Source organism: Vulpes lagopus, chromosome 23 (genome assembly GCF_018345385.1).
Source record: "Vulpes lagopus strain Blue_001 chromosome 23, ASM1834538v1, whole genome shotgun sequence".
In the NCBI taxonomy this organism is placed as follows: Eukaryota; Metazoa; Chordata; class Mammalia; order Carnivora; family Canidae; genus Vulpes; species Vulpes lagopus.
Genome location: NC_054846.1, coordinates 29,185,372 through 29,209,227, shown reverse-complemented (window position 1 = coordinate 29,209,227; position 23,856 = coordinate 29,185,372). Strand labels below are relative to the sequence as shown.

General features: G+C 37.8%; 1 protein-coding gene across 2 annotated transcripts in view; it reads right to left on the bottom strand.

Moving 5' to 3' along the window:
• Positions 1 to 2,777: 2,777 nt before the first annotated feature.
• The window catches only part of FGD6 (FYVE, RhoGEF and PH domain containing 6), a 110,272-nt gene continuing 89,193 nt past the window's right edge, over positions 2,778 to 23,856 (bottom strand). The window contains exons 12-21 of one of the 2 annotated variants that reach the window (XM_041738378.1): positions 23,295 to 23,363; positions 22,660 to 22,743; positions 21,596 to 21,675; positions 14,983 to 15,085; positions 14,340 to 14,486; positions 13,433 to 13,535; positions 11,605 to 11,732; positions 6,387 to 6,515; positions 4,990 to 5,138; positions 2,778 to 2,916 (exon numbers count right to left, since the gene is read on the bottom strand). In XM_041738378.1, the coding sequence (XP_041594312.1) occupies positions 2,880 to 2,916; positions 4,990 to 5,138; positions 6,387 to 6,515; positions 11,605 to 11,732; positions 13,433 to 13,535; positions 14,340 to 14,486; positions 14,983 to 15,085; positions 21,596 to 21,675; positions 22,660 to 22,743; positions 23,295 to 23,363 (1,029 nt within the window). In that variant the 3' untranslated portion in view covers positions 2,778 to 2,879. Of the gene's footprint in view, positions 2,917 to 4,725; positions 5,139 to 6,386; positions 6,516 to 11,604; positions 11,733 to 13,432; positions 13,536 to 14,339; positions 14,487 to 14,982; positions 15,086 to 21,595; positions 21,676 to 22,659; positions 22,744 to 23,294; positions 23,364 to 23,856 lie in introns of those variants that run through there. The other variant, XM_041738379.1, reaches the window with a different exon arrangement.

Genomic DNA, 23,856 nt, shown 5'->3' with positions numbered 1-23,856 from the left:
GAGCCAGCATCTGGCTAACAAAACAACACTTTAAAGTTATCTTCTTCACTTACTTGTTTCATTACTGCTTTATATTAAAGTTGCTCTGATCTCATTTTAAGGAATGTTACTACATACTCAAAAGCATCAAGCTTTTGGTTGGAGAATTAAGGATCTTGGGCAAACTATAATAAGATCATACTGGGTACATTAGAGAACAGGGAAAGAGGTTGGAGAGAGGTTTGGATATGTGGGATGATGCCTTTCTCATTTTTCTAGGACTCTGCTTGATCCTCTACATTTACTATGAGGCACCTAGATGGGGGGGGGGGCACAAAGAATGCCAGGCATTCCCTAGTTTAACTTGGCATCTCTTATCAAGGTTATTTTTAGTGCCTTTTGCTTAGCTTTACAACTGCTCTTTCTCCTCCTTATGAATACAAGGAGAAACCTGAAGTGTGATGGAAACAGATGCATCAGCATAATAATACACTAAATACAATATTCTTGGCATCCGGGTACTATGTTAAGTGTCTGACTCTTGATTTTGTCTCAAGTCATGATCTCAGGATCATGAGACTGAGCCCCATGTTGGGCTCTGCACTCAGTAGGGAATCTGCTTAAGATTCTTCCTCTCCCTGCTCATCCCCCTTCCTCTCCCAATGTACCCAATAATACCATTTCCCCCCTCTAAAATGTTACCTCTCAAGAGACTTACTTTTTAAAGTAACTTTACAATAAAAGTATATTATTAGGTTCTCAGTTGACATTAACTGAGAGGTTAAATAAATAATTGATCAGCTTTAGTAAGTTATGAAGGATTGGTAAGGGGGAAAAGGGAATATAACACTATTCCACATTTAAAACATTTTTTTTTGGGGGGGGGGGTGGATGGTAATCTGATAGTTTCCTCAAACAACTGTATGTGTATTTTCAAAACCCTCTCATGGAGTGAAGCCAGTAGCCAGTACAGTCATACAGGTGTTTCACATATAACTATATTAATAGAAGTTTGTGCAATGTTGTTTCTATTTAGATTTATAAATGGCTCTTGATTTAGCCAGCTGTTGGAAGACAAAATAGCCTAGCTGATATTTTTTTAGATTCTGAGGTTTAAGCCAAACCTTACATTCAGAAGACTGAGAGCTCAAGAGGAAGGGGGGACAAAACTCCAAATAACTTGTCATTGACAAAATGCTAGACCCAAAGAAACAGAAGGAAACACTTTATAAGGTATAATCTTGGTCTCCAGAAAGGATACACTAAAAACTACAAGAATTTTAACATGGAAGCCTTATTTATGCTTCTCTTGATTAAAATTAGTGAGCTGCAAAGACGTATTAGTTTGCCTATTATGGACAGAAAGAATGGGGAGAGAGCATGTGAGGACTGCATGTGAGGGTGCAACAGGGTTTAAAATGATCCCACAGCAAGAAAGAGCCAGAAAAAAACTATAGCAGACAACTCTCGATTTAGTAGAGGCTCTGGTGCTGCAACAGACAACATTCAAAAGGCTTCAGAAAGGCACTCAGTAATTCTTTTGGCAATGGTAAGTATCACAGTGAATTAGGAAATACTTTATATAAAAGTAGAAAGGAAAATCCTTGTGCCCTTTTGTGAAATATTCTATGGATGACCTTGCCTTTTAATATAATTTATATTTAGTTTAAGCTCAGTCAATATATGTATATTATGAGCATCAAGAATGACTTTAATCATACTGTGAATTTCATTTTTCTTCTACTCATCGATAATTTTGTGTACAAAGCAGTTCACATGTTAAATAGTAAGTGCACCAGAATTATGAATATAAATTTTTCCTAATGAGGTGCATTTGGCAACTGGTTAAGGAAATAAAGGATTTGTTTTACTTATCAGGGAGGACATAACACAAAGTAGTATTAAATAACCTTTAAAAAATGGATACAGTTTCAGTTAACACTGGCTTAGAATCTGTGCTTTTTTGGTATGGTAATTCCAGTTTATTTTTTAAAGCACAGTATTATAGGAAAGGAACATTCTTTCTAGATACAAACACCACACTGACTTGGGCTCAGAGAACTTAGAGTAGCAAAGGGTATTGTGTAATATAATGCTTGTTATATTTTGTTTTAAAAATACATTTATGTTTTTGTTGAACTGGCAGCTTTAAAAAAAGGATTAGACTTTAATATAAAGACTGTACAGTTGTGTTCCTCTGCAAATGAAAACATTCTCTTTCCTACTCATAGCTCAATGAAAATTTTCACATTCTATCCCTTTGCTGTGATGCCTTGATGATATAACATTATCTCATGCCAAAAGAGGTACAACAGAAATACTCTAGACAATTTACTGGAATTTCATTTCACAGTTACTGAGGTAGGAGTTGGCCGTGTGTTTTTCCATTAAAAGATAAAAAAATTCATCTAAGTTTATTGATTCAAAAACATATATTTTTTGCATCAGCAGTTTTATAGTAATTTCTAAACCAAATACTGCATGGAAAGTTGCTCCTTGATGTGTTTTTTATTTACAAAGACTTACCTCAACTAGGAATGTTACAATGTAACATGATAAAGCACATTGAGAAAACACATTGAGAAATCTGTGTCACAAAGTTAATACAGTATCCAATATTAAGTTTTCTGGTTTCTAAAGAAAAGGTACATTAGAGTTCAGTGTGAGTCTCAGAAATAATTCTGACCATTAAGTAAACATCAAAATTTTAATAAATAACATACATGAAAAAACAAACATTAAAAAATTATACCTAACAAAATAATTACTAATATTTGATGAAGATTTTGGCTGGATTTATCTTGGCAGTGTTTATTTATATAAAATTTCTGTCCTGCATTTACTTCATCCTGATGAAATTCCACCCATTTGGAATCACAGAAGGGATAAAACCAACATCACTACAATATTGTGCCTTCCTGAAATGCTTCTATCCACCTATTAGTAAGAGAAATTTGTTAGATTTGTAAAATGCAATCATCTAATAGATGTTAAAACAATACAAATCATAGTTATGCCTGTGGATTCAATCACCCTAGCAGTATATTTAAGATGTTTCCTACACCAAATTAGAATTCTGCATATATGGAATTGTCCTTTATTTGGTAATATGGTGCAAAATTTGGCCCCAAAAGTACATCTTGTATGTCCATGAGGCGTGAAGAAGGGGCCATTTCATGTAAAAGCTCTATGAAATCCTGATGATCCCATATAATTGGTTTGGGAAATGAATACATTTGCAAAGACTTTTATTTCCACCTCCTTTCTGCTTTTAGGAACACCACCTTGTGTCTGTTTCCTTCTCTCTTAACTCCCTGGGCATCCATAGTCCAGGACTGTTCTAACATTCTCAATGAAAGAGAATCTACATCTGATCTACCTCAGTTGATCAAAATTTTGCATACAATACAAAGTATCTAAAAAAAAAGTGTTTCGAGTTTCGTAGAAGTCTTTCCAAAATTCATTAGTCTCAAAGTTTTATCTAACAATACCCACAGCTGCAATTATTCAGAAGACACTTGGAGGTAGTCTTTTTGTACCTACCTAGTACTGTAATGGCTTCTGAACTTATTATGAATATTTGAAATCACTCAATTAGTAAAAGTAGCCTGTAACAGGTTTAGCTCAAGTTTCAAAGACAGAATTTTCAAAAATTTAAATGCAAATGGCACAAGGTATAATAAAATCTTTTAAAAAGCTAAAACTTTTCCATTAAAATTAAGACATCTTAATATTCTATAATGTGCAAAAATACTTCCATATTAGTGACTCCAAAGAGAAACTTATAATTTAGCCTGTATTAATTTTAAATTCTAGGTAAGCAGATTCCCTTCACTTAACTACATTCAATTGTCTTGAAGGTTTTTCTACCTTGTCAACTTAATGATATAAACAAAAGATGTATATTCAAAAGAAATTTTATCAGTTTGATGATGAATATTGGATAAAAATCACGAGAAATGTAGTTCCTAACAGAATATTAGAACAATTAGTCTTTTATCCAAGTAGTTTTTGCAGAAAGAATAGTTAAGTAACATAATTTTAAATATTCTTCAGTTTAGTTGAAAAAGAATTATTTGGAGTAACAGATACACACTAGATGTCCTAACATAGACTGGAAAAAAAAAAAGTCTTACAAAGTATCTGTCACATTGTACCTGATTAATATTCAACACATATATAATTCTGGAACATTAGTTCTAATTGCCTTAAGAAAAGACGAGCCTTGTTTACTTAAGGCGTTCTGCATGCATGTTTTAAGCCTATTGAGAAAACATGAGCACTAAGCTCTTAGCGGAAACAAAACCGTATAACTTGTGAGGCCAAAAAAAAAAAAAAAAAAAATCAAATGAAAGATCTGGTGAAAGGTAACTACACTGTGTTGTTTACAAAGAACCTGGATTTCACAGAGATATGCTTCTCTATGTTAAACAACCTCATGACATCAAAATAAATATTCTTGTTGGAATTTTGAAGAGACTGTTTAGAAGTCTTTACCATCTAAAATGATATCCATTTCCTTCTACTCAGTTATTGGGAACAGCATGGGAGCCTCTTAATGTGTTTGACCCTTTTCCCAAAGAAGTAAGTTAGCAAGCAGCTGTTTAAACTCCCGCTGTTCCATGGCACAATTGAATCACTGGATTGCCAAAGTCCTGGAATGTTTTAAGAGATGATCCTTACCCTTACTGAAGGAGAGGTCAAATGCCTCAGCTTCCTTTCCTTTCAGCAGAGCAGCTTCATGCTGGTTCCTCAGAGGTCATGTATAGACAAAATATTTTGGACAGAACTACCTATTTTCTTTTCCCCTCTACCTCCTGAAAATATTCCAGATCTCTTGCCTGTCCTTAAAACAATTCTAAAGACTTTGAAAAATATGTTAAATCTAACAAATTTGGATCTCTGATTTAAATTCTTAGTTGTCCCCATGCATGAAAGTAGGTTATTTTAAAATCAATCATGTAACAACTTGAAACTCATGTATAAAAGAAAAATGTCTATATTACTTACTTCTGAGCTGAGTGAGCATCATCTGCTTTGAACACATAAAATAACATGTTTTTGTGTAGTAATTGAAACACTCTAGACTCTGAATTCTCGTCTTTGACTTGAGTGACAGTGAATCCTAGTAAAGGCTGACTCTCCAAAGCTGCCACGTCCTAATTTAAAGACACAAAAGGAAGATGAGACTTTAAATTGATACAAAATTCTGATTTGCAAACTCTTGAACTATATAGCTATAATTTAATTTCATTTATTTATTTATTTATTTATTTATTTATTTATTTATTTACGACAGTCACACACACAGAGAGAGAGGGGCAGAGTCACAGGCAGAGGGAGAAGCAGGCTCCATGCACCGGGAGCCCGATGTGGGACTCGATCCCGGGTCTCCAGGATCGCACCCCGGGCCAAAGGCAGGCGCCAAACCGCTGCGCCACCCAGGGATCCCTATAATTTAATTTCATATACACACACATATATAAACAATGATAATTCTAGCAACTTACTTACTTTTCATTTATTCAACAATATTAAGCTGTCCCCTCCCCACCTACCTCATGAGCCAAACATGGTGCTAGTTTTCAATGTGTTCATATGCACTGAATTTCACATATTTCCCTACAACCATGTGAGGTAGGTAATTCTATTACTTTCATTTTATGGATGCAGAAAACAAACTCAGGAAGGTAGGTGATTGGGCAGCCCAGGTGGCTCAGTGGTTTAGCGCCGCCTTTGGCCCAGGGCGTGATCGAGTCCCGGGATCGAGTTCCACGTCGGGCTCCCTGCATGGAGCCTGCTTCTCCCTCTGCCTGTGTCTCTGCCTCTCTCTTTCTCTGTGTCTCTCATGAATAAATAAAATATTAAAAAAAAAAGAAAAAGAAAAAGAAAGGTAGATGATTTACCCTATCCCACTAAGGAAAAGCTTGGATGCTAGGGCATTGGTTTTTATAGGATGTTGTTGGAACACAGGATGATCAGATAATAGAAAAGGGCAATATTAGAGCAAATAGCCAGGAATTGTTTATAAACCAAAGTCTATCTTCTCTAAGCTGAAGTCTGATCAGTACAATCCCGGGATAGTCAAGGGAGTGTCAACCAAGAGAGCTTGGCAGAAGGGATTAGAACCTTTGCCTTTAGTGAGGGTGTCAGTAGTCACAAGACAGCAAAAAAAGTTAGATTTTAATACTATGGAAAATTCCTAACATTTTTTAATAAGAGCACAAGGACATTGTTGACAGTAAAAAAAAAAAAAAAATCACAGCAACAACATCTCCCCCTCCAAAAGCAAAGCAAAACAAAAAATATGCACAAAACAAATAGATTAAACAGATACTGTAATAATTTCCAATTGGCATTATAAAACCAGACCCCACAATTATTCATCTTTAGATTTCAGATCTTACCTCACTTGCAGCATATGTATATAGCACTTTATTTTTTATGACAAACCACAAGTGTTTCCAAGGTTTTTTGTTGCCTTTTGATCTGTACAAGTAGCCACTCATGGAAGAATCTTCTGTGTTTGCTGATACCTACATAAGCAAACCCCATATATAGTGTAATGGTTTTTAGACAAACAAAAAGTTAAACAAAATTGCTTTTGATCATTGGTACTGAAAGCAATTACCATAATAATATAATGTGTCAGAAAGAAGCTGTTTATTTTCAAAGTCGGCTACGATACAAATATACCACCATTACTAGAGGCATGAAACACCCTTCTGTTTAAATGCAATTCCAGCACTGGGACACCTGGGTGGCTCAGTCCCTTAAGCATCCATCTCTTGATTTTGGCTCAGCTCAGGACCTCAGGGTTATGAGATCAAGCCGCATGTTGGGCTCTGCACTGGGCATGGAGCCTGCTTAAGATTCTCTTCATTCCCCACCGTTTTGCTTAAAAAAAAAAAAAAAAAAAAAGCAATTCCAGCATTCTGCCTGGTTTCATTGTGCTTGCATGTATTTCTTTGTGGCATCACCTGTGTTTTCTGGGTTGCCAGAAGAAAAATAATTCTAAAGATCAGAAATGTTTTTTGAAAGTAGCATTTTTGGGACCATATATGCTGTTTACTGTTCTTTGTATTTTGCAATGTTAGGGAAAATTACTCAAACCTTTAACTCTGTTCAATAATTTTTTAGACTTATAAAAACTATTAACAGAGAGGTAAATGGAAAATTATATTATTCATGGTGATTTAAAGGATTAGTTTCTGATCCCCAAATTTTGGTCTGAGAGAAGCTTATTTTTGCTTCATAAAAAAGGATGAAAATGTTTTATTCTCTAGGCCAAAAGACAGTAAGCTCTCAATAATTATAATCTGGCAGTTGAAACTTTTCCCTTTTTTTCAGAGTAACAGAAATAAAAAGCCAAGTTTAGGAATTGTGTTATTAGTAGAATGGTGAACAGACTTTTTAAAAAGATTTATTTTAGAGATAGAGTGTGCAAGTGAGTGAATACACTTGGTGGGGGTATGAGGGGAGAGGCAGAGGGAGAAAGAGAATCCTCAAGCAGACTCTCAGCTGAGCAAGAAGGCCCATGCGGGGCTTGATCCCAGGACCCTGAGATCATGACCTGAGCCAAAACCAGAGTCAGCCACTCAACGAAATGAGCCAACCAGGCTCCCCTAGAATCGTGAACAGACTTTTAGGATGGTTCCACATGATCCTTGCCTCTGATAATCATACTACAGTACAGTCTCCTCCCCCTTGAGTGTGAGGAGGACCTGTGACTTGCTCCTAACCAACAGAATATCGGGAAGATGATGGCATGTCACTCCCATGATTATGTTATATTCTATAAAACTCCATATTGCTAGTAGATGGGCTCTAGAGACTCTCCCATGCTGGCTTTGAAGAAGTAAGTAGTTGTCTTGGGAAGCTTATGTGGCATGGAAATTAATTCTGCCAACAACCTGAGTGAGCTTGGAAGTAGACCCTTCCTAGCCTTGCAATGAGAACTCAGCGTTGGCTAACACCTTGATTCTGGCCCTGCAGAGATCCCAGCTAAGGTATGCTTGGACTCCTGAGATAATAAATGTATGTTATTCTAAGCTACTACTTTTGTGGTAATTTGTTATGAAGCAACAGAAAACACACAGGTGGATTCCATGAATTTTAAAGGTCTACATTTAATTATGTATTGTATTAATTTCTTATAAATTTTATGAGAAGGAGGATATTGTCTAGTGGAAAATTTAAATCTTATGTTAAGTTAGAAATATCTGTTGAGTGCAAATAAATTTGTACAAAGAAGTAATACCCTGGTAGAATACAACCGAATAGTCTTTTTTAAATTAGAGTGTTGATATTCAAATGAGATTATGCTTAAAATGTAGTTACATTGGGATACTACTATGTACTTATGTTAGGTGTTACTATAATTGATCAAAACATTTTGTATGCCCCTCTTTTGGAATATTCTTAAATTGGTTTATTAACTATAAAAGAATATCAGTCACAATACTGAATAGTCATGCAGAGTCCTCCACTATCTTTTTTTTTTTTTTTTTTTAAGATTTTGCTCACTTATTTATAGAGAGTGCGAGCAGGGGGAGGACCACAGAGAGAGGGAAAGAGAATCTTAGTGTGGAGCCCAACGTGGGGCTTGATCCCACCACCCTGAGATCATGACCTGGGCTGAAATCAAGAGTTGGATGTTTAACCAATTGAACCACCCTGGTGCCCCTTATCCTCTATATTCTTTTTTACAAATAAAATTGTTCTTAACCAGCTTAATCACATGAATCACAAAACTTTCCTTTGAATGATTTGGTTATTTAAAATACAAATCAAATCTAACTCAAGTGACATAGCCTGCCATTACTGAGGGTACTGTGGCTCTGAATGCCATTCTACAAATAAGGAGTTTCTAAAAATGTATTGAACATTATTGGAATAAAAATAATAATTCCCAATTCCTCAAAAAGTTCAACATAAACTTCCATATTATTAAGACAAATGATAACATATATCCACATGGCAATATGTCCACACAATGTTTATAGCACCATTATTCATAATAACTCAAAGGTAGAAACAACTCAGATGTCCATCAACAGATGAATGGATAAACTGTGGTATATACATATGATGGAGTATTATTCAGATATAAAAAGAAACAAAGTACTGATATATGCTATAACTTAGGTAAACCTCTAATATATTATGCTAAGTGAAAACAGCCAGACACAATAGGTCATGTAGTATATTATTCCTTTTATACAAGATATCCAGAAGAGTTATATACATCAAGGTAGAAAGCAGATTAGGGGTTACCAGAGGATGGAGGGCAAGGACAAGGGGGGAATGATTATTTAATGGGTACAGGGTGTTTTTATGGGGTAATAAAAAAGTTTTAAAACTAGAGCAATGTGGCATTTGCAGAGTATGGTGATTACACTAAATATCCATGAATTGTATATATTTTTTTAAAGAAAACTCTACACCCAATGCAGGGCTTGAACTCAGGACCCTGAGATCATGAGTCGTATGCTCCACCCACCCACTGAGCTGGCCAGGCACCCCTGAATTGTATACTTTAAATGGCTTATTTAAAGTTATGTGAATTTCACCATAGTTATAAATAAAGATAAAAAACATAGCTTCCCAAGTAGGAAACTTTCATAGCACCTAACTGGATAAATTAATTTTCCTTGTCTGATTGCAAAGGTGCAAAGTGGTGGTTCTCAAAATTTAGTATACAGATCTGAATCACAGAGAATGCCTGTTAAAGTTTCTGATTCTGCAGACCTTGGGTGCGGCCTAAAAATTTCCATTTCTAGTAAGTTCCCAGGTGCTGCTGTTGTGCTGCTCTGGAGGATTCTGAGAACCAGTAGAGAAAAGAAATAGCTACAGTCAGGAAGCAGAGTTTTGACAGGGAAGGCCTGTTTGTGTGGTTGAGTGGAAAGATACAAAATGCGATTGGAGTTAGGCTGAGTCTAGTCTAGATTAGAAACAGTTTTGTAACCGGCACTGTGGAGTCTAGACTAACAAGAAGAGCAAATGTAAGAATTATATTTATAAACTGTGACATTAGAATGGAGAGGCAAAAAATTATAGAAAACTGAAAACTATTTCAGTTGGTTAAGAACCTTAAGTTCTGGGGATCCCTGGGTGGCGCAGCGGTTTGGCGCCTGCCTTTGGCCCAGGGCGCGATCCTGGAGACCCGGGATCGAATCCCACGTCGGGCTCCCGGTGCATGGAGCCTGCTTCTCCCTCTGCCTGTGTCTCTGGCTCTGTCTCTGCCTGTGTCTTTGGCTCTGTCTCTCCTTCTATCTCTCAAGAATAAATAAATAAAATCTTTAAAAAAAAAAAAAAAAAAAAAAGAACCTTAAGTTCTGAAAGTCAATTTAGAGTCAGGAACTGAGTGATGGAAGATACAGTTCAGAGTACTACACTGGCTTAACCAGTTTAAGAAACTTGGCAATTAGAACTCTAAGTCTTCTTCTTACTATTTCATGAGACTGGCTATGAATCATTTCCTAGTGTTTTAACTGCCATGATGGAATACACTGAACTTTACATAAAGAACACAATCTTGGGGCAGCCCCAGTGGCTCAGCAGTTTAGTGCCGCCTTCAGCCCAGGCATGATCCTGGAAACCCAGGATCAAGTCCCACATCGGGCTCCCTGCATGGAGCCTGCTTTTCCCTCTGCCTGTATCTCTGCCTCTCTTTGTCTCTCATGAATAAATAAAATCTTAAAAAAAAAAGAAAAAAAAAAAGAACACGATCTTGGTCAAATTTTTAGAGTTGTTTGCTTCCACTTTCCACGGTAGAACACCTCCAGAGAAAAAAATTTAAAACTTTCCTCTGCTGGCCACAAAACTGGTCATGGGAGGAAACAATAAACTAATAAAAAATGGAGGTGGTTAGATAAGCAGTGCTGACATTAGCTGACTGAACACTTGAGTTTGAGAAGATGGGATAGGATACTGGTGATGCCTATGGATTATACCACTGACAGGTCCAACTCTGCAGCCTATCCTAACCTTTAAAATTTTTCTTTTAAGTTGAAAGACAATTTATTATCAGTGCAGCTGTATATAGCCAATGCTTACAATGCTTACAAATAACAAACTGCGCAGATCAGTAGATGCTAATAAAGTGCCCAAAATATTCTGTAGACTTCTCTCTGGCATGAGGTCTCCTCAAGGTAATATTAAAAATTCACATGTGGGGATCCCTGGGTGGCGCAGCGGTTTGGCACCTGCCTTGGGCCCAGGGCGCGATCCTGGAGACCCGGGATCGAATCCCACATCGGGCTCCCGGTGCATGGAGCCTGCTCCTCCCTCTGCCTGTGTCTCTGCCTCTCTCTTTCTCTCTGTGACTATCATAAATAAATTTTAAAAAATTAAAAAAAAAATTCACATGTGTCTAAATTATCTTTACTTGTTATCATTGCTATAAAATCTCAAACCTTTCAACTGCCATTTTCTGAATGACTCAGATGATATGGTGGACCAAGCAAGAGAGTGAGGCATCAACCACATCCATCACCAGTATTAAAATGCTTATCTTAATGGTAGTGGGAAATGACATCTTCCTTTATGGAAGAAAAACAGTATATTATATGCATGTGAATAATTCAACCTATATCAGGTTGCAAGTTTAATGGAAACACTTACTTCTTTGAGAGCAGCTGGGATTTTTTTCTGTTTCCTCCCTGATGGAATACTGTGTAAAACTGATGACAAAGTACTTGAAGGAGATTTGTGATTTCCAGGAGATCCAATCTTAGGTGAATGCTGGTGATCTAAAACAAATCAGGTGCATTTATGTAGCCAGTGGTAAGCATTTTGTAATTCAATTTAATTCAGATCAATAAATACTGTTACATAAGGCATCTATGGAAGGATACTTAAGAAACTGATGATCCTGAGACCCCCGGGGAAAAAGATGGATGGCCAGAAGTTGAGTGGGAGGAAGATTTTCCACGGTCTCTGATTTTATGCTCTTTCAGTTGTAAACTACGAGAAAGGATTACCCTCTTGTGCCTTCAGAATAATGACACATGTTACTATACTACCAACTTTAAATAAATTATATAAACTTCTCTCCTGATTTAAAAAAACAGAATCACTTAGTACTTAGATATACAACCAAATAAGAATATTATAATGAATAAAGTGCTAGAAAAGGGGCTATAAGACAAGATAAGGAAGCCATTAATTTTGAGGCAGAGGTTCAGGGAAAGGTGGGGAGGGAGTAAGATATTTGAGTTGGCCATTAAGGTATAATAGGAGTTTGGCAAGCTATAAAGAGTACGAAGAAGACTCCATGAAGAGAGGTCAGAATAAGCAAAAGCAGAGAGGTATGAAATTAGATCATCTATTTGGAGAATAATAAGGCTGAGGGGGAAAAAAAGGCTAGTTCTAAGGAATGTGGACTGTTGTTAAAACCGTGGGAAATCAAAGGTCTTTTAGGCTGGGAAGTGACATGAACAGATTGAATTTAGAAAAAAAAATCTGGCAGTAGGAAGGAGGAAGGATGTGCAGTGGAAAACCTATTGGGAAACTATTAACAGTGGTCCAGATGAAAGAAAGGGCTGAGATGAAGAAATCAAGAGAAAGACAGGTCTTCAAAGATAAATTAATCAAGATTTACTGACTAAAATGTGTGTGGGTGATTAGGGAAGAAGATTTTAAAAACTGAAAACTGAATGTTGAATGTTTGCCGCCTATATTATACACCCAGAGAACAAAGGGAGGAACAAAAAGGCCAGTGAAGGATTAGATAAATGTGTCTTTTTGGAAAATGTAAACACATGGTTACTAACTATTATGCTATAAATATATGGATTCTGAAGTGGCATGCCATCTAGCTTTATTCATTGAGACATTCTCATTTGCTGATGGAAAGCTATCCTTCATGGAAATGAATGACAACTTTTTTGAAATTTAGATCCTATAGGTTTTAGGAATTTAACTAAAATTCTCTTTCTAAAATACAGACCCAAGCAATCCTGCTAGCTGCATTCATCTTAACTGTGGGGATGCATATCTGCAATAATGAGTAGGAAGATATGGTTTATCATTTTTGTATTCAGTGAAAAGCTCAACATTTATATATACCATAAAATCTCACCAAATCAGTCCAAGTGATTAGAAATAGGCTAACAAAGGGCCACCCAGTATATTTCCACAGAGAATTACTTTACAGATAGGTAAAAATGAGTTGTTAAGAGCATGCAGTTATGAAACTGGAAATTTCAAAATTACTTGAAAGCTAAAGTTCCCTTGTAACTGTTTTAAAAGCATTTCATCCTGTAATTACATTTCTACAATTGGTACTCTAGGAGTTAAGAAAACAACTAAATTATGAAAGCAAAATTCTGAATATTTTGAGATGAGCATCACCAATCATATTGCTAATATACCTAAGATGATTCTTTCAGAAGGTTGTTTGAAAGCACCTGGAAATAAAGGAATTTGTTAAACTTTACTTATGTATTACCTAGTTTCTGTAGTTCTTGGAAACAATGTTCACATACTCTTGCTGGTTGATTTTTCAGGTAATCTAAACCATACTTATTTGATGAACAAGCTTGGCATACAATCTGAAAACACATTGGAATTATTTCATTTAGAATAACCTCAGTATCAAACCATCTAATATGCTACAATAGATAATGCTGTCTACCTAGAGTGCTTTCAAAACCTTTTCTTAGTCAGTGACTTGAAATAACACCTTTGTGGAGTTCAGGCCTGCAGTGAATTCACACACAACACCACACTGCAAGATAAAGAGGCCACAAACTATGACTGAGTGAGTGCTAACTCCATAAAATAAAATGCTAATAGCATTAACTTGTGGGAAATGTTTAGAACCATGTGTGGTGTGCATAAAGTCCTCTGTTAGCTGTATTTATCATCATCATCCTTACTGTAAGCATGTCTGGTGCGCTTCTACCAATTGGCCCTCTACTAAATGCTCTTTAAACAGACTCCGTTTAATCTCTGCAGTAACTCTCATTGTTACTCTACTCATTTGACTAACGAGGTCATGAAGGCTTAGATACATCACTGGTGATAACTTTAACACTGAAAATTCCTCTGTTAAATACTTAGTATCTAGATAAATGTAGTTTCAATAATTAACAGTAAATGTGGGAGTCTAGTTAATTTTGAACTTTTTTTTAATTGAAAATTCTCTATTATTGACATTCTATAATAACTTTGGTAGGTGAGGGCAAGTTCCCTAATAAGATTACCCTCTGCCTAAATATTTAGAGAAAATACTATCCATGATTCAGTATCTTTTTCTCCCCTGCCATGGTTTACAGGAGGAAATATGCTTCCTCACTATGTACAGCCTGGAGCTATTAAAAACCATAATGGAGATGGATGTCAACATCTCCAACCTTCCCGCAGGCCCGGCAGTGGTGTCGTCTCCACGTCAGAGTGAATTCACTGGTGCAGATCATACACATTGTGGCTCGGGTATCAGGGATCCAGATGGGAGCCTTTGATCCAAGAGGACTAACTTCCTCTTTATTTTCTGAGTCAGCCTGTGGAAGAACGAGTTTTCATTACCTCCATGCACATAGAATGCTACAGAACTGAGCCCCCCCGCTTTTTTGGGGGGGCAATGGCGGCCCACAATGCTGATGGTGTCATTAAAGATGTGGGATGGATGGGCTACTGTAGTTGTCATTTTCTCAGGATATTAAGATTAGCTGTATCCTAATAATCCTTTGTTGCAAAATTAACTTTAAAAAATGCCTGTGGTAGTACCATGATGGCTGGTTAGTTTCTTCCTTAAATTATATTGTATTTCCCCAATTTTTTACAATGAAGTTGTACAACCAGAAAAAATATGAATGTGCTATATGTTATCACAGACTTGCAGTTAGACATTTATAGGATATTTAGCTCTGAAATTATACCCACACATGTATCTTTCTGTGAAACACATGTTGCTTTTCTAAACCTCTGGGAAAAATTTCTTTAGCGTAAAAACGGATTGAAACGAACTGAAAAAGAATAAGAAGGAAAAGACAATACCTCATCAAGACTCCTACTAGGACAGAATGTGATTCTTTTTTTGGCATACTCTTCTATTGACCTGGAAATCGCTTCTAGCCATTCATCCCTTTCAGTGGCAGAACTGTTGGGGGCAAAAGAAGGTTCCATCAACCAGATGTCAGCTTTTATTCTTTGCCTTTTTCCTACTTCTTTTCTTCCTGCCATGGCAACAGATTCCACCACCCTCCCCAACAATGCTAGTCCCAGGCAGCAGGTCTGAGGTTTGTACGCACAAATAATCAGAGTGGGCATTAAAGAACACATGGCATTTTAGCAAATACAATGCTTTTTTTTCTTCCCAAAAGTACTGCTTTATACTTTTGAAGTCTCTTAAATTTGGAGTTTTTTTTTTTTGCTTGGTTTAAGAGCTAGTCATGCAATTAATAATTATGGCTATTTACATAACCAAGGAGTTTCCTGAGACATAATCCTAGAATTTAAAAATATTCCAAGGAATCAAGTTTGTTTGTTTGTTTTTTAAGGATTTTATTTATTTATTCATGAGAGACAGAGAGAGAGAGGCAGAGACATAGGCAGAGGGAGAAGCAGGCTCCTCAGAGGGAGCCCAATGTGGGACTCGATCCTGGAACCCTGGGATCACACCCTGAGCCAAAGACAGATGCTCAACCACTGAGCCACCCAGGCGTCCCAAATCTTGGTAAATTTTGAGTCTGGGTGACTGAATATGCAGGTTCATTGTATTATTCACTCTAATTTTAAGAATATTTGAACTTTAAATAATGTTTTTATAATTAAAAAACCACTTGCCTTCCCCACAAAAATTATAGTCAGAAATGTACCTTCCTACTGAATGACTTTAAGTGCCATTTAGAATATGCACTCATATGGATATTAAAAAGTTGAAATCCACTTTACCAATAAAAATTTTAAAACTAGTATATTTCTCAAATGTTCATTATATACCAAGAATAAAATAAAATAGAATAGGGCAGCCCCGGTGGCACAGTGGCGCAGTGGTTTAGCGCTGCCTGTAGCCCAGGGCGTGATCCTGGAGACCCTGGATCGAGTCCCACATCAGGCTCTCTGTATGGTGCCTGCTCCTCCCTCTGCCTGTGTCTCTGCCTCCCTCTCTCTCTGTCTCTATGAATAAATAAATAAAATCTTAAAAAAAAATAGATAAAATAAAATAAAATAGAATAGCTCTTATTTCTCTAAGCCAAACAAAACCTACCTCAATTACCTCTATTACTCTACCATTTCTGTCCCAACTAGCTGCCATTTATTCAACAGTTACTACATGTCAGCCAACTGTGTTAAATGCTTCGCAAATGTCATCATATCTCATCCCTCAGAGCTACCTCATGGAATATATATTGGATCCTACACCCCCTTTCCCCAGTACTATCATTATCACCAACCAGCACCATTTACAGATAAGCAATCTGAGGATTTGAAAAGTTAGACAGTTTGCTTCAGACAACAGGCTACATGACTTGACTTGGCATTAGACCCACGTGTAGCTATAGACTGAACCCTTCACCACCGTGTCATTCATCTCTGTTCTCTGAACTACGCTATGAGAACATATGCTCAAGCTTCCAAGTAAACATTCATAAAATAATACTGTCCCTCTCTCTCACTCTCTCCCCTTCCTCTACTTTTTCAGTAGAAGAGGTAAAAGAAAGCAGAGAGGCAGATGGTTAATTTGAGAACTGCCGTCTGATTTTTCTGGAGCCCTGGGAGCATGTGGAATGTGATTTGACTGTGCAAATCATGTCACATATGCTGTTCTTTCATTTAATCATTCCTGGCTCTCTTGTGTGGGGATCTTCCAAAACAATGTTTACCAGCTCTTGATAACACATTTCTCACAGACCACACACATTTGCCTGCAGTTTCGAGTGGAGACATTCTAGGTTGTCTTTTGTAACATGGTTAGCAGAAGACTCAGCACCTTCCTCAGTTAAAATACAGTTAAACCAAGTATTTTTTTCTTTATGGAACGTGCACATTACCCACAAAGCAAAATTTTTATTAAATAAGCACCATTCTCCCATTGATTGGGATGAATTTCCAAAGGGAAAAACCTACGAAAGAAGGGGTTTTTGGTATGTTAGATCTTACCACACTATTTTCTCCTCGACTAACTGTGGAATGCTATTCTAAGGTCTAAAGGCCATATCACTGCATTTCATTTTTTTAAAATACTTTATTTATTCATAGAGACACAGAGAGAGAGAGAGAGAGAGAGAGAGAGAGAGAGAGAGAGGCAGAGACACAAGCAGAGGGAGAAGCAGGCTCCATGCAGGGAGCCCGACATGGGACTCGATCCCGGGTCTCCAGGATCACACCCCAGGCTGCAGGCGGCACTAAACCGCTGTGCCACAGGGGCTGCCCTCACTTCATTTCAATTCATCGCCAGCAGAAGCCTACTGAGTGCCATGGTACTAAGCCATGAACTGCGCATACAAAACACATGACTTTGTAAAGGCTCACATCTAATGAGGTGAGACACAAAAACAAGTAATTACTGTATGATATAATAAAGATATTAGACCAGGAACAAAGAAGCAGTAAATTACCTTATTTAGGTAGTGGGGAAAGCTCGGCAAAGGTGAGGACTAGTGTCTCTATACACCTACATTTGGCCTTCTAACTTTGGTTATATTCTCTAAGCTGATGACTCTCAAATATATGCCAAGTCTGGGCTCCCTTCTGCCCCCTTGATCCTTATAGGCACTGCCTCACTGATGGCTGTTTCTGTTTTTGTTTTTAAGTAGGCTTCACGCACAGTGTGGAGCCCAGTGGGGCTTGCAACACAGTGTGGAGCCCAGTGGGGCTTCATGCACAGTGTGGAGCCCAGTGGGGCTTACAACTCACAACCCTGAGATCAAGACCTGAGCTGAAATCAAGAGCTAGAAGCTCAACCAACTGAGCCCTCCAGGTACCCTGATGACTCCATGACTGATAGGCATGTTATATTGAATATGCATATCTCAAACTAAGTTCCTGATTCTTCTCCTAAAGCTGTTTCTCCCCCAGTGTTCCCTATCCCAGGGATAGTAATGGCATTACTACCTGGCACAGTGTACAAGCCCGAGACTAGCTCTTCTCCCCCTCTGTCTCTCAACCCCATGTCCAATTAATCATCTCCTTTACTTCCCCTTCTAAACCACTTTCTACTTAGCAGCCAACTTTTTTTTTCAATATCTTATTTATTTATTTATTTGAGAGAGAGAGAGGGAGAGGGGGAGAGAGAGCACGCATGAGTGGAGAGAGGGAGAAGCAGACTCCCCACTGAGCAGGGAGCCCAATGCAGAGCTTGATCCCAGGACCCTGAAATCATCTCTTGAGCCAAAGGCAGAGAGTTAGCCAACTGAGCCACCCAGGCACCCCAGCAACCAATTTTTAGAAAGGTCAATATGATCACATTCCCTTGTGCAAACCTTTCAGTGGTTTCTTATGGATTTTTGGCTCAAGACCCAAATCCACAAGTTCTGCATCAGTTTCCCCTGTCCCTTCAGGCTTGAGAAGGGTCACTCCCCTTCTCATTCTCTGTTCATGCCATTCTGGTCTTTCAGTTCTTTGAATCCACAATGCCCTTTCCACCTCAGGGCCTTCATATACATTATTCCTAATGATCAGCAGCCTCTTCCTTTCCTTCTTGCCTTGCTATCCAACTCCTATTTATCCTTCATAACTCAACTGACACAGCAGGTCTTTTGGGAAGCTATCCCTGACTGCCCTTTCTCCACCAAAGTTAGTTCAAGGTTCCTTGTTTTGCAGCCTCAGGGCACCTGGTAGTTTTCCGTAATCACAATAATTGATTTCGTTGATATTTTGCTAAGCATTAAGTCTTCCCTAACAGACTGAAAGGTCAGAGAAGGAAGGGCCCTTTTAATTCTCCACTGTCTCATGATGCCTGGCCCAAGGTAGAGAATCCATATTACTTACTGACCAAAGGAACCAATTTCAGGCAGCTGCCTGTGCAAAAGGCAGGAGGATGTGAGGTAGGCTGGCACGCATGGAGAGTATGCAGATCCATGCTGGTGAAACATGCAATGTTGTTTAGAACATGGTGGGGGCAGGGAGAATGGACAGAAATCAGGCTGGTGAGGTCCACAGGAACCAGATCACAGGAGGTCTTCTCATCTCCTTCCTACATGTTATACTGTACCCACTCACTGTGGCTGGAGTGGGTGGGTGGGGGCTCAGAAAAAGAGCATGGTATACTGGCAGCATTCAGTATGTGTCTACTCCCAACTTCCCAGGCCACCTTAGTCCTCCCTTTGAAATTTGCTTTCCCTATTTCAAGAACTTTCCAGTTTTATAGCTTTTCCTGCATAACCCACATTTAATTCATCAATAATCCTATTAACTCTACCTGGTTCTGATCATTTCTTGCCATTCTAGTTCAAAAGTGCATCATCTAGCCTTCTACCTGGACTTCCAATTTCTACTCTAGTCTCTAGATGGTCTATCATCGATAAAAAAAAAAAGCCAGTGTCCTCATTTAAAAATATACATTATACCACACAAATTCTTAGCTTATTAAGACCATCAGAGGGTTTCCCATCACACTTAAAATTCCAGTAATCTTACTAAGGTCTAAGAGGCCTATATGGACATCCACATATTTACCTGAATGGCAACCAAAGAAGGATTTATCATCATGTCCTGAATTTTTTTTTAAAGATTTTATTTATTTGAGGTAGAGAGCACAACCAAGGGGGTGGGAGGCAGAGGGAGAGGAAGAAGCAGAATCCCCACTGAACAGAGGGAACCGGACTAATATGGGGCTCGATCCCAGGACCCTGGGATCATGACCTGAGTCACAGGCAGATGCTTAACTGACTGATTCACCCAGGCGCCCCTGAATTATTTAATTTTCAGTAAAATGGAATTTTGTTTTTGCCAAAGCATATTTTTAGTTAGGATATTTACGTGCAACTGAAAACTTGACTTTACTGTAGGTACTTTCTGGATATTTGAAAATTCACTTTCTTGATTTTAAGAACCATCCTTAAGTATTTGTCAAGAGCCTGCTGCATAAAGGCTTGATGTTCCTTGCACTTTTATTCAAATTAAAAAAGTCTCAGTTCCAGATAATCAAGAGTTTACCATCTTTCTCCAAATATTAACCTGTAGGATGCATCAGGTACCTCCCAGGAACTGCTTGCTTTGGCTGGAGGTTGGGAAACATTTGACAAACCTTGAACAAACCCTATTTGTCTTCTCTTATCCCGAAATCTGGTGTCAGGCAGCAGTGGCCATTCCATTTCAGAAAAGTGACAATGACCCAAGGTGCTGCTCTTGTTCCCATCATGGGAAGTCAGACTGAGTCCTTGGTTTGAGTCCTTGACATCCATGGACATAGGCACTATTATAATGGTTGAAAGCATGACTTCCAGTGCCAGATACACCAGGTTAAAATTTCAGCTCCACTGCTTACTAGTTGAATAATCTTATAGTGTTACGAATCTGCATTTTTCTTATCTGGAAGGTCAAGACAACACCTACTCTACTAGTTATTGTGGAAATTAAAAGAGAAAATAAATGACAAGTTCAACATCATGCAAGATGCCAGGTAATACATGGCTCCAGTTAGGACACTAGCTGCTAGTGAGAATTCTAGTAGATTTTACTGGTATAGACATAGCTGGAAGCAGGCTGCCTGGGTTCAAATCCTGGCCCTGATACTTATAGCTGGGTGGCTTTTTTCACCAAAAAATGGGTATAAAATTAGTAACTTATAAGGTGTTTGTGAAGATTTAATGAAGGAAAATACAGAAAGTGCTTAGGAAGAGTGCCTGGCACAAAGTAAATGCTACGTCAAGTGTTTGCTACTATTTTTATTAGAGGTTAGGTCTGAGAGCTGGCCAGACTTGCTATCCATATCCAGATCCAGCAGTGGAGCATGCTATGGCTGCTGGTGTCTCTATCTACACCAGCCAAATCCTGCCAAACATCCCCTTCTGTCACATGGCCAGTAACTCAGTAATGTACACATATGAGACATACAGCTTCTTGTTTCCTTGGTACTTAATCTAAGTAATGGTAATATATTTTGGTTTACACATAAGTCACTGCAGGTTCCACTTTGAGGCAATGTGGTATCATAAATAACAACAGATTGAGAAGTAAAAAAATTTCTATTTGTACCCTGATTTTGTCAGCTATGTATCATTAAGAGAGCAATTCACTTTTTCTCTTAGTCTTCCTCATTTCTAAATGAGATGACATCTACCTCGTAGATTTGTCATGACCTTTCCAGGCTATGCAAGTTTCCTAGTGAATTATAAAGTACTAGGTGTCTTTAAGAACATTAGTTGCCATTGTAAAAGGTTTGAAGAATTCAAACAGACACACACACACACACACACACACACACACACAAAGATCAGCAAGGCACTTTTCAGCATCATTATTCTTTTCACAGGAACATTTTTATCTTCGTGCTTCAAACACATTACTGAATCAGCAATCAGACTTTTTACTTACACAGTAAACCAAGAGGAAACTGCATGGTTTTAAGACCGAAAAGGAAAAAAAATGTAAGTCTAGTAAATCTAAATGTAAAAAATGCTGTAATACTGGTAAATGTTCACATATACATATTTTTAAATTTTACCTGGCTGAGAGGATAAAGGAACGTTCTACACTTTCAATCTTTAGTTCATTCTGATATGCTTCTTGGGTAGGTTTTCTGACCTTAAAGAAAGCAAAACAATTTGAGCAAATTCATCCTATTGCAAATCTCATCTCTGAAGCATAGCTAAACCTGCCAATACCCTAGCTGCTATCATCCACCAACCCTCATATTCACCTTTATCTACCACGACTCTCCCTCATTGACTCTGTGTGCCAGAGTTAAATACCTACATACACATAGGCCCAACTTTCCCACTACTACTTTGCTCACACTACTGCCTCTACCTGGAATGCCTCCCCCACCTATCAGCATGGCCAAATGGTGACCTATTCTTTAAGGCTTGTGGCTTTTTCGCCAAAAACCTCCTCACTTCTCCCAGTTTCCTAGCTGCTACCAATTTCTCCACCAGATCCCACTGAAAGCTGCATGTTATTTTCTGAACTCCCCAAAACTTTTTTTTTAAAAAAATATTTTATTTATTTGAGGGGGAGGGGCAGAGAGAGACAGGGAGAGAGAATCTCAAGCAGATTTTGCACTGAGTGCAGAGCCCAACATGGGGCTTGATCTCACAACCCTGATATTGTGACTTGAGTCTAAGCCAAGAGTTGGACACTTAACTGACTAAGCCACCGAGGCGCCCCAGAACTCCCCCCGAATTTAATTGTACCTTTACAATTTGAATTGTACTTCAGTGATATCTACTACTGTCTATCTACTGATATTTATGTGTAGTGTACTATCTTCCCAACCAGTTGATAAGCTCCTGGGGGGGTGGGGTCTTGGGGGACAGTCAAAAAACAATCATAATTCAATTCATCTTGTATTTTTCACCAAATCTACTGCCATGTTTTGTTTATAGTTCTCAATAAATACCTCATGAATAAATGAATGTATGAGTGAGCAAATGACTAGTGAATGAATAAATGAACACATAAACAGTAACACAAGGAGAGAGGAAAGTCAAGGATATGAGAAAGATGATTATCTTAAGGCTTCTTTAAATTTATTTGGGTTAAGAAATATCTTCTAACAGATGTACAGACCTTCATTCCAGCCAATGAGAGCATGTTGTTCAGTTTATACATCCCGGACTGCACCGGTGTTGTATACAATAGGGCATCGTTAAACTGAAAGTAGAAATATTTCATAGGATAAACTAAAGCAACACATATCAACCTACAAATATCAACCAACAAGTATCAACCTACATTGATAAGACATTGAAATAGAGGATAAATGCTACTTTTTCATTAAAAGTTCTCTGAACAAAAACACTTTGTCCACTTATATAAACTATGACCATCCAGAGTGCCTTATTAGAATTACTTTAAAAAGGCAATTTCTAGAAAATGTGCTTTCTTTCTAAGTTCTGTAATAGATATGTTTTCTGAATTCTAAATCCTACTGAAGCATTACAACCTGACTAAATAATTGATTGAATCATTTTTTCTAAGTTAGAAATGACATAAACTGAATTCAAAAAGGAAATAATTTTCTGGTGATGCATCATAAAAGACTTTGCTTCCTATAACTGAAATGCAAGTAACCAAGTCAGCCAGTCAAAGATCCCACTAAAACTCTCTGAATGTATTAAGCTTATCTGTCATATACAAATGTCTCTGTCCATTAGGCAATTATCCCCTCCTCCGGCTCATAAGAAACACACATGGCCACTTACCAGGAAAAACACTCGGGGCTGCATGACTTTCCGTGACAGCTTCATCAGAGTTCCTTCTTTAAGAAAAACCTGATTCATCCAAACAAATGCCCATTTAGTCCCACCATAACACAACTATAATGCATATAATTTGTTTTTTAGCTTTCTTTCCCCAGAATTTTTTTGGAGACGGGGCTGGGTGGACATAATTTCCATGTGACTTTTTAGTCATGGTTTCTTTTTAAACACTTTAAGGAGTTGGACAAGCTGGCAGAGTTTCATAAATCCAATATTGGTCCCAGGGGTACTATGTGGTCTGAAATGTAATTGACTGAGCATGTACTTAATCATGGGGCATAGCCAACATCCTGACAATTATATTTTGTAATTTTCCTGAATTCATTCTCTAGGCCACTTTTGTGCTCTATGAAGAGCATCAAAATACCAACTTTTTCCCTCTCCTCATCATCCCCTCTTACTTTAAAGATTTTAAATGAAATTCTCTTTAAAGCTGTGTGAGGTCAGTTAGTATTACACAATAAAATGATTCTATTTAATCAGATACTCTGTGGGGTCCCCTGCC